Here is a 13,959-nt window from a genome sequence, read left to right on the forward strand (position 1 = left end):
GAGGCTTCCCCAAGAGCTGGCACTATGGGCAAGTCAGAAAAAAGGGGCTGCCCACAGCGAGCATGAGCAAGGAAGAAGGCGTTCGTTGCTGCTTTACGCAAGAGCGGCTTGGACCCTCCATGTCCCCCTATCAATCCCCCTGAGGTGGAAGACAGGAAATCTTTACTCTAGGTACATCAGAGTCCCCTCCACTGACTAGCAACAAAAACTCCCTTCTTTCAAGACTAAAGTAAAACAAATTGGTCCTGGCGTGGCTTACCCAGAAACCTGGCCACAGGCCCTTGTCTGACCCCAAGGCTGGCGGGGGGGGGGGGGGGGGGGGGGGGGGCAGGGGACACGGAGGAAGGAGGGGTCTGTGCCCTAGGCAACGAGAAGCCAGGACCACAGATTCTCCCAAACTCCATCAGGCGCCAATGAACACCAAACCCATGACGTCCAATAGCACAGAGCTCACAAATGCACCTCCCATCCCTGACTGTCCTGTGTCAGGAGGATTCCTCACCCACTGTCTCCTTGACATCCAGCCAGACGCCCAAATTCACCATCACCAGTGAGGTTTCCAAGGTCTAGAGCGGCTTCAGGTCCCCGAGCGTGCACATTTAAGAAACGCAGAAAAAGACCTTCTCCGCTTGCCACCCACACACCTTTATCGACCAGGATGTCTCGCGAGCAAATCCCACAGTCCACACCACAGTGGGGGACCAGCTGCTGGGCCCGAAGAGTGACTTGAGAAAAGCACTAGCTTTCTCTCCATTTTGCCTCCCCAACAGAATACAAACCCCCGTCTGGTGCGAAAAACCCCCTCTCGTTTATACCACGCCCCTGGATGGTGCTGTCAACATCTAACCATGACCAACAAACCCGCCACCGAAAATAATGATCTCATCTCTAGGGTGCCCTCATCAGCCTCCGTGCCATTTTAACAACACCTGTGCCTTTGGAGGGAGAATACGAGTACTCTCCGTTCCACGGGAGACTGTCACTGTGGTGGGTGGGCAGGTGCCTCTGGCTGGAAGTATCATTCCACTGGCACCAAAAAAGAAGGGCAGGGCAGGGCACCCTATCTGTACCCGCTACAAAACAGAACGCAGTGCACATGGCCACATTTCTGTCTCCTGCTGCCATTCTCCCGCTTAAATCGTATCAGACCGTTACTGACGACAGGACCGGTGTTTCTCTGGAAGAGGAGCGGTATCCCAGGAAATCATCTTTCACGGCTGCCTCATCCCGGGATGCCACCACGTTCGAACGGACGCTCGGCCCTTCCCCACTCGGCCGGCGAGAGCGGCCTGTTTCTCTGGGCTGCCCACGGGCCCTAGGGCCACAGCGGTGAACCGCTTGCCACCCCCTCCCCGAGCTCTGGGACCGGCGGCCCCCCCTGCTCACCACACATGAGCTGCCTGGGTTTACTTACATCTCTCATTGTCATTCTGGTCGGCAATGGCCTCTTCCAGGGCGACCGACTTTGGCTTTTTGTCCTGATTTCCTTTCAACCTGTCCCAGTCGGCGGGGCTGAATTTGCACACCTCGGAGTCTTTGGCTGTTGGGTGGCCACCTTCTCGCTCTTTCATCTCCAGCTCTGAGAAGCGCATCATTGCACGCTAGAAAGAGAATGGAGACGGGAAAAAAAAAAAAACACAACACCTTACCATAAAAGCTATTTCATTTGCCTTACCTTAAAGGAAAGTAGTTTCAAAGAAAAGTTTGCCCAAAACCAACCACAATTTATGATACAACTGAGATATTTTAAAACGTAATAGATAAAAACGTAAGAGTAGCTAAACGTAAGTAATCACACAGTCTTTACTCGTGAAGCCATACGTATATAGATATATATGCGCTGTGTATGCAAAGCCATGCATACACCATGGCACAGAGACAGTCTCTTTGGAAGGTAAGTAAAAACAAAACAAAAACACAACGCAAAGAAAACAAAACAAAAACACAACAGAAAAGAAAACAAAATGCACAATGAATAAAGACGACCATGGCCCACAAACTTCCCTTCGTATATTTGGAAATGAAATTTAACTCAAAAGGTTTATGTAAGATTCTAGTAATAAAAATTTGAAGAACTGACCTCACAGTAAGCAGCGGGTAGACATAAAATACTGTCCTCTTGTAATCCTTCCATCTATGTAATTAAAATGGGCACTCAATGGATCATTTAGATAACTTCATCCATTTTTATAAGCATAAACCAATTTTTTTCTTAACATTGCAACACAATTTGGCTTTATTTATCTTTTAATTAAAAGTAAAATATCTTAAGGAAATTCCTATACAACATCTATCATTCACTAGCAAATTAAATACATAACTCTATCCCTTTAAGCGAGCTCTCTCTCTCTCTTTTTTTTTTTTGGTGGAAAAAAAAAAATTGCACGAATCCCACAGACATGCGGCTTCTACACACCTCCACCAAGTATCACATAAGGCATTCTAAGCGGCACTGCTAGGCATTATTCATTAACGTACAGTAATGGCAGAGAAATCAAAAGCAACTGATAGGTAAACGTCATGCAGTCTTTAGCTTATCCTTCGCCATCATTAATAGTTCTTTTAGCAGCATCTGCGTGGAGTTCTCTTAGTATCTACAGAATAACGGCAAGTATCCAGACACATGAATCTCCTAGGTGCTACCACTCACGTCCCCTTACTGGACACACGTCAATATATTTACGTGACCATAAGCTTCATTAACCAAATCTGCCCGGTGCCCTGCCCTACCATACTCCCCCAATCCTCTTTCCACATTAACAAAACAGAACTGACAACTGGTAAAGTCACTGAAACTCGGGGGGGCGGGGGGGGCGGGGGGGCGGCTCACCTGCAAGGCGCGCTGCTCCCGGCTGAGCTGGCTGGAATCTGCGTACAGTTCGGTAGTGACACATTTGAATCGGTCACCCACGTAACCAGCGGAATTCGCGATTCTCTTGGCCAGCTTCGATGGCTTCGGTTTGAGAACTTTGCCATCAGTGGATTCCGCCTCATCGGCTCCATCTTTGGTATAGGTGGGGGTGACATCCACACTCGGTGGGGCACTGCCCACACAAAACGGTTTGGGATCCTCTTGGGTTTTACCAAAAGTTACAGCCGGGCCATCGCTCCCCAGAGTTGGTTCCAGGAAGGGAGTCGAGACTGGCAGCCCCAGGTTCTCCTTGTTGGTTCCGGCCGGAACGTTCTCCTTGCTTAAGCTGAAGACTGACTGGCCCGGGGCCTGTTTGAAAGCATAAGCTTCGTGGAAATCACTGATGCGCCCCAACTCCTCTCTCAGGGCGACGAAATCGCGGTGCGGCTGCAGGGCCGGGTCAGCCGGGGGCTTGGTGGGCTCGGCGCTCGGGCCCACGCTCTCGGCCGCGAAGCCCGGCTTGGCCGCGTTCGCGTCCGCTTTAGCATCTGGCTCCTCCCGGAGCAGGTCGACATAGACAAGCTTGTCGCTCTTGACGACAGTTTTCCCTTGATTCCAGCTGGGGCTGGGCTTTAGGTTCTTGTCGGAGGGGACTTCTGGGTGCAGCTTGGTGCTGCTGGCCTCCAGCATCTCGGAAAACCGGTTCCGGAGGGTTGGGTCCTCGTAGCGTCTCTCGTGGGAGCGGGACCTCCTCTCGGGTTTCTCCTCCTTAGTGATCTCTATGGGCGTGTGAGGTATCAACATGGGATGCACCATGCCCAACCCCAGCGCGTCCTGGTAGGTCACAAACTCCGGCCGGCCCGTGGGCAGCCCGTAGGGCAGTCCGGGCTTTGGGGCAAGGTGCCCAGGGAAGAGACTGCCGTTGGGCAGCAACACGGGGTGAGGGTAGACAGGTCCCTTGCCATGTAAGGAGAGGGGACTTATGGCGATGCCCTCGGGTGCCGGGTAAGGGAGGTAACTCCTGGGGTAGGGGATTGGTGGGGACCTAAACGCCTCGTTTGGAGACAGAAAGATGGAGCTTGGCGGGAGGCCGTTCTCGTTTGCTTTGAAGCTCGGCTCCGGGTTGCTGGCTTTGGCGCCCTTGCTGCTGGTGCTGCCGCCGTGCTTGGCAGGCGTGGCCGGAGGCTGGCCCACGTGCTGAATGACGGATGGCGTGGTGTCCATGGAGCTCCTGCTGGTCTTGCAGCCATCCGCGTTGGCATTGGGGGCCGGCGACGCGGAGGCCGGGCGGCCCGCGCTCGAGCCCGAGCCCGAGACGTTCGTGACCACGGCGTCCGTGCCGCCCATGCGGGGACACGATGAACTCCTCGGCTGCGGGATCGCCCAGTCCAAGGCCTTGTTTTTCAGCGGCAGGCTTTTGCCATTGTTCTCTTCGTTGGGGCTCGGCCCGGGCACCACCCAGGACGAGGGAGCCGTGCTAATGATTTCAGATCTATAGATAGCACAGCCGTTTCCGGGAGGAGACAGGGTTTCTTTCGGAATCTCACTTCCGGAGAGCACTAGGCCGCTGCCGGCCCGGCTGTGAACCAGGACCGTGGGAGCCATCTTTTTCATGTGGTCGGCTTTGGCCGCATCCACGTCCACCACTTTCGCAGACAAGTCCAGCGGCTTATCGGTGACGTCTTTGGTGACCGTCTGCTTCTCCAACAGAGGAGGGGAGCCCCCGTCTTTTCTGTCTTGGCCCGCCGCTTTCCGGGCGTGCCCGGGAACCGGCGGGGCGCTCTCGGCCCCTTCCGGGCCCTTAGGGTACTTGCCGTTGGAGAGCCTGGCCGAGGGGAACTCACTGCTGACCGTCAGGTATGGCTTCGACAGGGTGACGGAGGGCGAGGTGGAGATCCTGGCGTAGTGCTTGTGAAATTCGGAGTAGGTGTCCGCGGCGGGCTGGGAGGGAAGGTGGACCCGGGGCGAAGGCCGAGGCGAAGGGGGCAGCAGGAGAGCCGTGTCGCCGGGCAGGCCACTGGTGACCGCCTTCGCAGAGGGCACCCTTGGCTGTTTACTGTTCTGGATGTGGGGATAGGCATGGGAGTCGACGGGGTTCCCGGGACTGACGCCCATCTTCCAGGGCAGGCTTTTGTCGGCGCAGTGGACCAGAGGTGGGATGGCCGGGGAGGCCGAAGGGGTCGAGAGCCTCATGGGCGAAGCCAGGGACGACGGGATGTGGGGACTGACGTAGTGAGGCGGCGGCAGGTAGAGAAAGCGCTCCCCATTGGTGCACACTGGAGAATACAGCGGCTGGGCCAAGCTGTAGGACTGCTGAGGTAGCAAGGCCTTGTACATGTTCAGTGAATACTTATTTGGCGAGTCGAGGAAAGGGTAGATGGCTGGCGTGGCGCCCTCCATGTAAGGATTGACCCAGGGCAGCCGCAGATAACTAGCACCATTGATGTTGAGAGGGCTCTGTTTGTCGCTGGCAGGCCTGTCCAAGCCCAGTGTTTCTGCTGTGGGTACAGCACTTTTTTGTATTCCGGGTGGTGTTTTGTAGATAGCACTGAAGCCATTTGGGGCTTTCCCGGAGACAGCGGAAGCCTCCACCGTCTCGGGGGTGTTCGGTTTGAACTGCATTTCTGGATTTCTCTCGGACGAGAACCCAAGACCACCTAGGGTGCTCGTGGCAGCCTCCCGACCTTTCTCCGAGCCCAGTCCACACAAGCTAGAATAGACGATGTTGCCGGGGACGCGCAGCCCTTCCCGGATCAGGCCAGTGCGGTCCATGCTCAGCGCAGCCAGGCCATCGATCCGATGGGCCGTAGTGGCATCCACCTTCGCAGAAGAAGAACATGGGCGTTACTCGCGGCGCTCCCTCAAAGTGGCAGGGCCCGTCCCGAGGAGAAACCGCCAACTAGTTCAATGTGACGTCAGCCTCAACATGTGAGCAGAAACGGTTAAAAAGAGAGGCTCCACAGGGTCCCCGGTCCCCTGCCCACTTATCCAAAAGCCTTTGCTGCCTGCCTTCTCACCTCGGTTCAACTAGTATCCTGAAAGCCTGTAAAAGGTTGATCCCTTTAGACTTGGGGCCCATACATTAAATTCAGCCATCTATTAACTCTGGAAAATTCACCTTCTCAGCAAAAATTCTCTGCCGCAACAGAGAGGACACCAGCTCTGCTACTCTCAGCACCACTCTCATGGGGTACCGACCTGAACGACCTGGACCTGAACCTCCCAGGCCCTTTAGGTTGGGGGGCGGGGTGGTGCTCACTGGGTTGGTTGGTTGGTTTGTTTTTCCTAGAGGTAGGGGAGCATGCTTATTTAACATAACAAGAAACAATCTTTGGTGGGATGGCAGGGAAGGAGGACTTTAGCGGTCTCATTTCTAAATCAATAAAGAAGGCCATGGGTCAAACTGTGGCTGTGTCTTTTGACTTCCTCTCCCTGCTGTCTGTGTTTCATATTTTACTGAAAAACGAAACCCTAAAGGTCTACTTGGAGGCTGGAAATTTATCCAGCTCCAGGGAGCATGGAGGTGGCGCGTGGCTTATCAAAGAAAAGGAGGCACCAGTCGCTACGGGACTCGGACATAAATGGCCAACGTGTCAAAAGGAGCGCGGGGGCCAAGGAAAGCTCGGGTGAGGGCCAGGTCCTGCAGAAGAAGCATCCCACTCAGCCCCACCCCGCCACACCCCTGCCCCACCCCCAAAAGGCCCTTTGGTGGCCTGCAAATTAATGCACGATGGATTACAGACCACTGATGTTCAGACAGAAGTCATGAGTCTCTTACCACGTTGTGGTTCAAGGGATTTTCTTCCCTCAGTTCCAGTCTGGCCTTTGAAGCGTCACCATCATTTACAGGAATTTTCCTATTTAAAAAGGACACACCAAACTTCGTGAAAGCATTCCCCACTTAATCCATCTTTCACAGATCGCCCCAGAACAAACCAGTTTCTAATAACTCCCATTTCTCAAACCGCCCTCACCAAACCGTTCCTCCCCAATCGCCCCGAGTGAAAGCTGTCCCCAAGCGGTGCTTCAGCTGGGCTGGGAGAAAACAGAGGAAAGGCAGGGCGCCACGGGGACGGGAAATCCCAGATAGGGCCCCAAGCTGGCCGATGCAGGAACGAAGATCCTGCGCCGTTGTTTTCTCTAGAGAGGCCAATCTGAGCTCTGCCGTCCTAGCAGGCCCTCCGAAAGCTCTATGTGAGGACAGACATCAGGGAGGACGATGGCCAAAGGCCGAAGCGGAGACACAAGGCTGGCGTCTCGGCGCCGGCTGCACCAGTCACTTCCGCGCTCCTCACGAGGGCAGGCTTTCAAAACTTTTCCCCAAACAAAGTTAGGTCCCGTGTTCTACAAAACTGGTTTCCATGGTGATGATGAAGCCATATTGGAGTGCCTTTATCAGAATGACGGGGGACACACACGCACACGATACAAAGGTCAGCTGCTCCAGGCTGCAGAGCGAGGCGCACATCTGTGCTGGGCTGCTGCGGCCGCCCTGGGACTCGTTATCAGACAGCACCATAGAGAAAGCGCTCGGTGCCAACTTCCAAATCCCCAGGATCAGGTCGCTGACAAGCGGCGGCGGATACCCCGAAGAGCCGCTTCCATCATCTACTGCTCAGCTGCCACTACCCAACACTCCAAAATTACTGATTAGGGGGCCCGGCGGGGCTGTCGGGGGACTGAAACCGGGAGCCGATGGCCTCGCCCAAGGGGCCGCAGAGGACAGCGAGAAACCCGGGGCTTAAATGAAGTAAGGGGTGGCCGTCTCCCCATTTATTACTGAGCAAACTATTTGTTTTAAAAGCACATCGAATGCCGATCCACCTGGGCCCACACTCCTGACATTTAGAGTTAAAGCAGCATATAGACTGGGATTAATTCTCCTTCATAAATATGAAATAATAAATTAAGGACGAAAGTGCACCGAAAGGCCGCTTTAGGGGCTAATCTTTTAAAGGGCGGCAATGCTTCGCTGAGCCGGGTTGCCTGTTAAAACTGTAAATCAAGGGCCGCCAGCTAGGCGGGAGATCGTTCTCCCCCACCCCTTTTGGGCCCACTGTGGCGGTGAGAAGATGAGGGGGGCTTCAGCACGGGCTCTGCTCCGGAGCATGCGGGGGGGGGGGGCGGGGGCGGGGGAGCGGGGGGTCAGCACCCACCCTTCGCTCCCCAGGCCTCAGCCAGACAGGCACATTCACCTGTCTTCGTTGATCCCACACATGCGGACCCTCTCGCTGTTCATCCAGCTGTGAACGTTCCCATACAGGGGGGTTGCTGAAAGCATGTCGTCTTCTTGGATGGCAGCTTTTCTTCAAGCGTCTAGTCTGTTTAAAAAAAAAAAAAAAAAAAATCCCAGGAGGTTGAATAAAGAAGAGCCAAACAGGGAATCAGAGAGGCCCTCTTTCTAGGCAATGCATACAGAATGCAGAGTCCGGAAGGCAGGTTGTGCTCCATGTCCAGGAGTGAGGGAACACACCTGACCCGAAGTGTACAGGGGTGCCCCGCAACTTCCCAGCGGGCGGGGAGGTGGGGGGGGGTCAAAGGGCCACATGCCACACCATCCACCATCCGAAGTAACCGCACACATCACCACCACCTCTCCTTTCTCAGCCTTTGGGGAACACACTTGGCAGCGTACGGTGCTGCAATCTTGGGGAGCCACGCGCTGATTCTTCTGGGGTCTAAGAGGACCAGGGCTGGTGGAAGGCACAAGAGTCCGGTGTGGCAACCCAAACTACCAGGTGTCCCCGGGGCTGTGGTGTGGGCTTCTTAACAGACGGAGGGTTACAAAGAGTCGGTGGGCTGGTGAGCCACCCCACCCAGCCCGCGATCAGATGAGGCACCGAACCCCGGGTGGTTTGGCCTGGGAGCTGCAGAGGGAGGCGGGTGAGTAATTCCATGACGCCTGCTCGCTGGGGACAAGAAATCATTAGTGAGTGCAGAAGTCTCAGCAGCCCAGGCTGCTGGGCTCCGAGCCACTGGCACGCTGGGAGCGGGCAAAAGCCACCCATTCTCCACCTACGGGGAGGGGGAGGCTGCCAGGGGCAGAGGAGGGGAGAGCACCCCTCCCCGCCCTTCCTTACCTTCTCTGCCCACCACCCCCACCCACATCACATTCTAGTTTGCTGCATGAGTGAAGGGTCAGGACAAGCTGCATTTTATTAACAGGATTATCACGGCGCGTGATTTATCCTCGTGCAGGATTTTAATTGCTCTTTGGAGGTTGAGCCGTTTCTTTTGACTGCGCTTCAGCCCATATCCTGCTGTTAAATGCTGGGTTAATAAGTAGGGGAGCCTTTAATGCCTGGGACCGATGGCCCTGGGCAATTCCCCGCGCACAAACACGTTGTCATTTCCCTGGGCCGGGCCTGGGCCGGGCTGGGCTCTCTTTACACGGGACGCAAGGCAGAGTGTGAAATCAGTGGTGTGCAGATCGTCGGGGGAACTTTTCTTTCTCCTCCCTCACACACCCACCCACACAGTTTCCGAAAGCCCAAATGTTCCCTAAGTCGACACATTTCCTTTGTTAGCAGGGAAAAATATGCAAATGCTTGCTTTTACACTTGAGCACAAGGAGCAGACTGCCAGGTCGGTGGGGCTGGAGGCACCAGGTCCGGGGACTCTTTCTGGGAGTAACTGAGGGTGGGGGTGGGGGAGCACCTGAATCCCAAAGCCAGGCTGGTCTATCCTTCTGCAGTTCTTTGTCCTAACTAGGCCTTTTGTCCACCAGTATCCCCGTCGGCCCCTATACATAGAACACCGTCTGTTAATCAAGAGCCACACACACAGACACGCGGCGCGGAGTTAGAGCCCAACAATGAAGCTGCTGGAGGAGGAGGAGGAGGAGGAGGAGGAGGAGGAGGAGGAGGAGGAGGCAGAAATCTGCAGTTGCAGCAGGCCTGGTGCGATTCCGAGGGAGCGCCTTCTCCAGGAAGCGCCTCCTCCTCTTTCCAATGGGCTAGCCATGGTGCCCCGCAAAGACCAATTGGGGTCTTGAAGAAGGTTCCGTGGGGGCTCACGGGCTTCTCTTCTTCCAAACCTACGAATTGAGTTGGGCGGGGGGAGGCCACCACTAGCAAGGGACAACCACAAGGCACATTCAAGGGACTGTCCCTTCCTTAACCCCTGCTGCCCCTTCTAACAAAGGGAAGACATTCTGGGTGGCCTGACGTGGAAGGTGGGGCAACATTCATTGGTGCAGGCGACCTGGTCATCAGCTTCGGCAGTGGGACTGGGGACCCACCGCACCAGGCCATCCCCGCGCTGCGCGCCATGAGGAAATGCAGAAATCACACCGGGAGCAGAAACGGTCACTCAATCAAATCCCTAAGAAAAGGATGAGGGAAGGAAAAAGTGTGTGTGTGTGCCTCTGAGACCTCAAGCTTCTGCTGTCCCCAAAGTGGCCTCCCCTTCAACAAGCTGCCACCTCCCCACCTCCTTTAGTAGCGGCCTTGTGACAAGGACCTGTGAGCACCTAAGAAACAGGAAGGGTGCGGTCTCCATCATCCTACTTTGCTCCCCCCGCCGCCGCAAAAAGGGCTTTTCTTGAGAAGGGGCAGCCTGGACTTGGAGGAAAGGGGAATGTGATGTAGGGATATCTGGGAGCACTGGGTGCTTTCAAAGCTCTCCCCCCACCCCACCTCTCCAGGGCCCTTCCTGTGGACTTTTCAACATTAATGCCACACACTTAGATGACACCCAGCATCAGAATGAAGTGGCTTGGCATGCGCGGGGGTCAGATGGAGTGTTGGGGAGGGGGCAGAGGGAGGAGGCTGTACACGAAGAAACAAGGGAGGAGGTACATTGTTGGATCCTGCTGACTACACACACACACACACACACACACACAATCTTTAGCTGCCCCATGAACTTTTTGTGAACTGTTTAAAAGTGGAGGTCTGTTGAACAAACAGCGGCGCCACCGCCAGCCATAATTTCATTGCAACAAGCTAAAGACTTTTAACTCTTCAGGTTCCTGGCCAAAGATGGGAGCTGAGCGGGAAGGGCCAGTGAGCCATGGCCCCGCCTGGCAGGAGGCCCTTCTCCAGGGTGACGGCCTGCTCGGGAGGAGGCCGGATGCCCGGGAGGAACCCCCAGCAGGAACATCCTGGGCGGCAGCAGAGGCCCTCTGCCAGGAGGCCCCGAGGACCTGCCCCCCCGCGCCACCCCCCCCCCCCCGGGATGTGGAGCTAAGGGGACACTGGGGTGAGAAACACAAAGAGGCTGAGAGGCGGAGATACAGAGATGCTCATCCCACTCTGCTTCTAGAAGGGGCTGTTGAAATAGTTGGGGTCCTTTTTTTTTTTTTTTTAACTAAGAGAAAGTGTTTCAAAACTGACTTCGCTGACCCTGGGGCCGCGGTGGAGAGGACAAATAATGTGATTTAGATGACAAACAGAACAGGCACTTTGCCGCTACGAGAGGCTTGTTTGCCCTTATTTTCCGCGTGCACCAACCTCCCCCTCCCCGCCCCGCCCCGCTCTTCCACATGCAGGCTAGAAGTGCCAAGATGTGTGAAGTCACTCAAGAAAAGCACTTTACAAGCACCAACCTGTTTCCATGTGAGCTGCTAAGCTACATCCTGGCTACGGGGTTTTAACCCTTTTTCCAGTAGTGGAGAGAAGGGGGCCAAGGAGGCAGGACAGGGATGGAGGGAAGGGGAAGGTGGCTGAGAGAAGAGGTCAGACGGGGAGACTGAGGAGTGTCTGGTCGCTAAAGAACAGACCAGGAATTGGAGCGGTTGCCCTCTGGAACACCCAGTTCTGGGGAGAGACCTGGCTTACAAAATGCACCCACCCACCCCCACCCCCGGCCCCCAGAGTAGACTCTGGCTCTCGGACTGGCAGTAACTGAAAGCATAAGAGAGCTTGGGTCTCCCTCAACAGACGTGGGCAGTTATCTGCTCTGGAAGCCAAGGGTTATGCTTAGAGTACTAGGCTTGGCTTGGACACCGGCGAAAGGGCCTGACTGGCAGATAGAGGTCAGAGGGACCAAAATTAGGAGCTGTCATCCCTGAGAAGAGGCACTGCCAAGCCTCTGACGGGACAGGAGGGGCACACAGGCCCCCGAGCAGCACCCGCCACCACCATTCCACGAGGACACCATTGTGCACTGAGGCAAAGGAGAGAGCTGTCTGGTTTTTCTTTTAAAGGCGATCTACCCTGGCCGACAACAAACAGCAGGTTGAAAAGGGAAGCGGCAGTGACTGAGAGGCTGGGATGAGCCAGGGGAGCGGAGGCAGCACCAGACCACGCTTGGCACCCCTCCTTTCTCTCCACTGGGCTCCTCCTGGCACCAGGCCACTTTGACTGCCTCTGCCCTTGAGGTGGTGCTCAGTTCAAGTCTGCACATCACACTTGTCAAGTTCACCGACAAAATGGAAAGCACCGCCATCGAACCATCCCAACTCCCACCCACACGCCACGCAAGCAAGAATGGTGCCCCTTCCTAGGGTCTCTCTGACCTGGCGCCCCTTGCGCCCCCATCAGGCGGTTATCCAGTCAGCGGCCAAGAAGGCCTGGGCAGGTGTGGGGGCGGGGGGAGCTTCCGGCTCAGAAGGCTGAGCTGCCATCGGGGAGACCAGAGAGTCTGCGTGCAGGGTATGCTGGGGAAGGGGCCCCCCTCACTGCAGAGCTGGCGTGAACATGGTCACCACCACAGCCTCCCAGCTCCCACCCTCATCCACGGCGTGTCTCCGGGCAGGTGGCCGAACCTCGTCAACCTTGGTCCCCTCATCTGTAAATATTTGGCACCGCGTTTTCCAGAGGATTAAACTGCACTACGGACTTGAGTTTTGCTAGCACCCGCCACGCTGAACCCCATTAAACAGCATCTGACTCCACCAAGCATGTTGTGCGACAACCCCAGGTCGCCGCATAGCTTTTGTGTGGCAGTGGGAAGGCTGAGGCAGGGACACAGAGGGGGACAGGCCAGGGAGGAGTGACCTTCAGCAGAGCTGCGCGGATTTCATCAAAGCCCAACGCGAAGCCGGCGGGAGCCCTTCCCGGGGCTGCCCCAAGAGCAGACTGAGTCGCACAGCAGCACTTCTCTCCCGGTGTCAAGGAAGGGAGGGGTGAAGAAGTTCCTATTTTAGGATGGGGGGGAAGGGGAGCTGCGTGGGGGTAGAAGATGCCAGGAAAATGCTCTCCCGGATGTGCACGGTTGGGGGAGGGCCCTCCTGGGCTGCTTCCCCCGGGGTGTGTAGCTGCAGGGCACAGGGCGAGGTGGACCCCAAGACTGCCCCCCAACGGGACAGGGTCATAGGCTTCCAGGGGTGTGGCTGAGGTTGGTGGCTGGCTTGGTCTACCAGCCCTCCAAGGGTGTTGGGGGGGGAGGGTTGGGGAGGAGTGATCCAGCCTGCCCAGGCGCTGTCTCTTGGCACACTCCAAGCCGGGGCCATTGCCTCCGGGGGCGTCCCCACCCACGCCCCAAGTTTTGCATTAGTAACAGACTGAGCTGCGGGGCAGGAGGGGAGAGGGAGCGAGGAGGATGGGAAACTCGCGCGGCCCTGACCTTTCGAGCAACCAGAACCTTCCCTGCCTCCTCCCAGGGCGCCTGGGTCAGAGCAGAGAGCCACTCGGGTCGGTCGGGGGGTGAACTTGGCCCTAGGCGGCCGCGGTGAGGGCGAGCGGAGGAAGGGCGCCCCCTCCCCCGCCTCAGCCCCGAGCGCGATCGGTCGGCAACAAAGGGATTTTCTCTCCCACCACACACACCCGTGCCGCTCCGGGCTCGCCCGCCCCTCCTCGCGGCTCCCCCACACCGAGGTCCCCCGCGGGGCCGCGCCACGGCACACGCCCACACCCTCGCGACGCGCCCCCGCCCGGCCTTCCAAGAACTCGGGCTCTCTCCGGGAGGCGGCCCGACCTCCCTCCCCCCGCAATCCCTAGTCTCCCGACCCCAGTTAACCCCTCGGGCCCTGTGGCCCGCGCGCTCCTCTAGGGTTCCCCCTTCCCGAGCCCCCGCCGCTGAATCTCTGACAAAAAGGAACTTTGGGTGCCCGCACGCAGACCCCTCCTGGCCATCATCCTGGGATCCTTCCGAGTAGACTGGAGTGTTATTCTCCATAGACGTGCCCCCCCCCCCCCCCCCCCCCCCCCCCCCCCCCCCCCCCC

At 56.7% G+C, this 13,959-nt stretch overlaps 1 protein-coding gene across 7 annotated transcripts in view; it reads right to left on the reverse strand.

Moving 5' to 3' along the window:
* Positions 1-13,959, reverse strand: part of BCOR (BCL6 corepressor) — a 46,454-nt gene that overhangs the window by 18,672 nt on the left and 13,823 nt on the right. For 4 of the 7 annotated variants that reach the window (XM_035003066.1, XM_035003093.1, XM_035003084.1 and 1 more), the window contains exons 2-6: positions 8,047-8,172; positions 6,630-6,708; positions 2,831-5,671; positions 2,081-2,134; positions 1,415-1,601 (exon numbers count right to left, since the gene is read on the reverse strand). In XM_035003066.1, the coding sequence (XP_034858957.1) occupies positions 1,415-1,601; positions 2,081-2,134; positions 2,831-5,671; positions 6,630-6,708; positions 8,047-8,132 (3,247 nt within the window). In that variant the 5' untranslated portion in view covers positions 8,133-8,172. The remainder of the gene's footprint in view (positions 1-1,414; positions 1,602-2,080; positions 2,135-2,830; positions 5,672-6,629; positions 6,709-8,046; positions 8,173-13,959) is intronic. The other 3 variants (XM_035003075.1, XM_035003116.1, XM_035003103.1) reach the window with 1 other exon arrangement.

Source organism: Mirounga leonina, unplaced genomic scaffold (genome assembly GCF_011800145.1).
Source record: "Mirounga leonina isolate KUSES-001 unplaced genomic scaffold, KU_Mleo_1.0 Mir_101609, whole genome shotgun sequence".
Lineage (NCBI taxonomy): Eukaryota > Metazoa > Chordata > Mammalia > Carnivora > Phocidae > Mirounga > Mirounga leonina.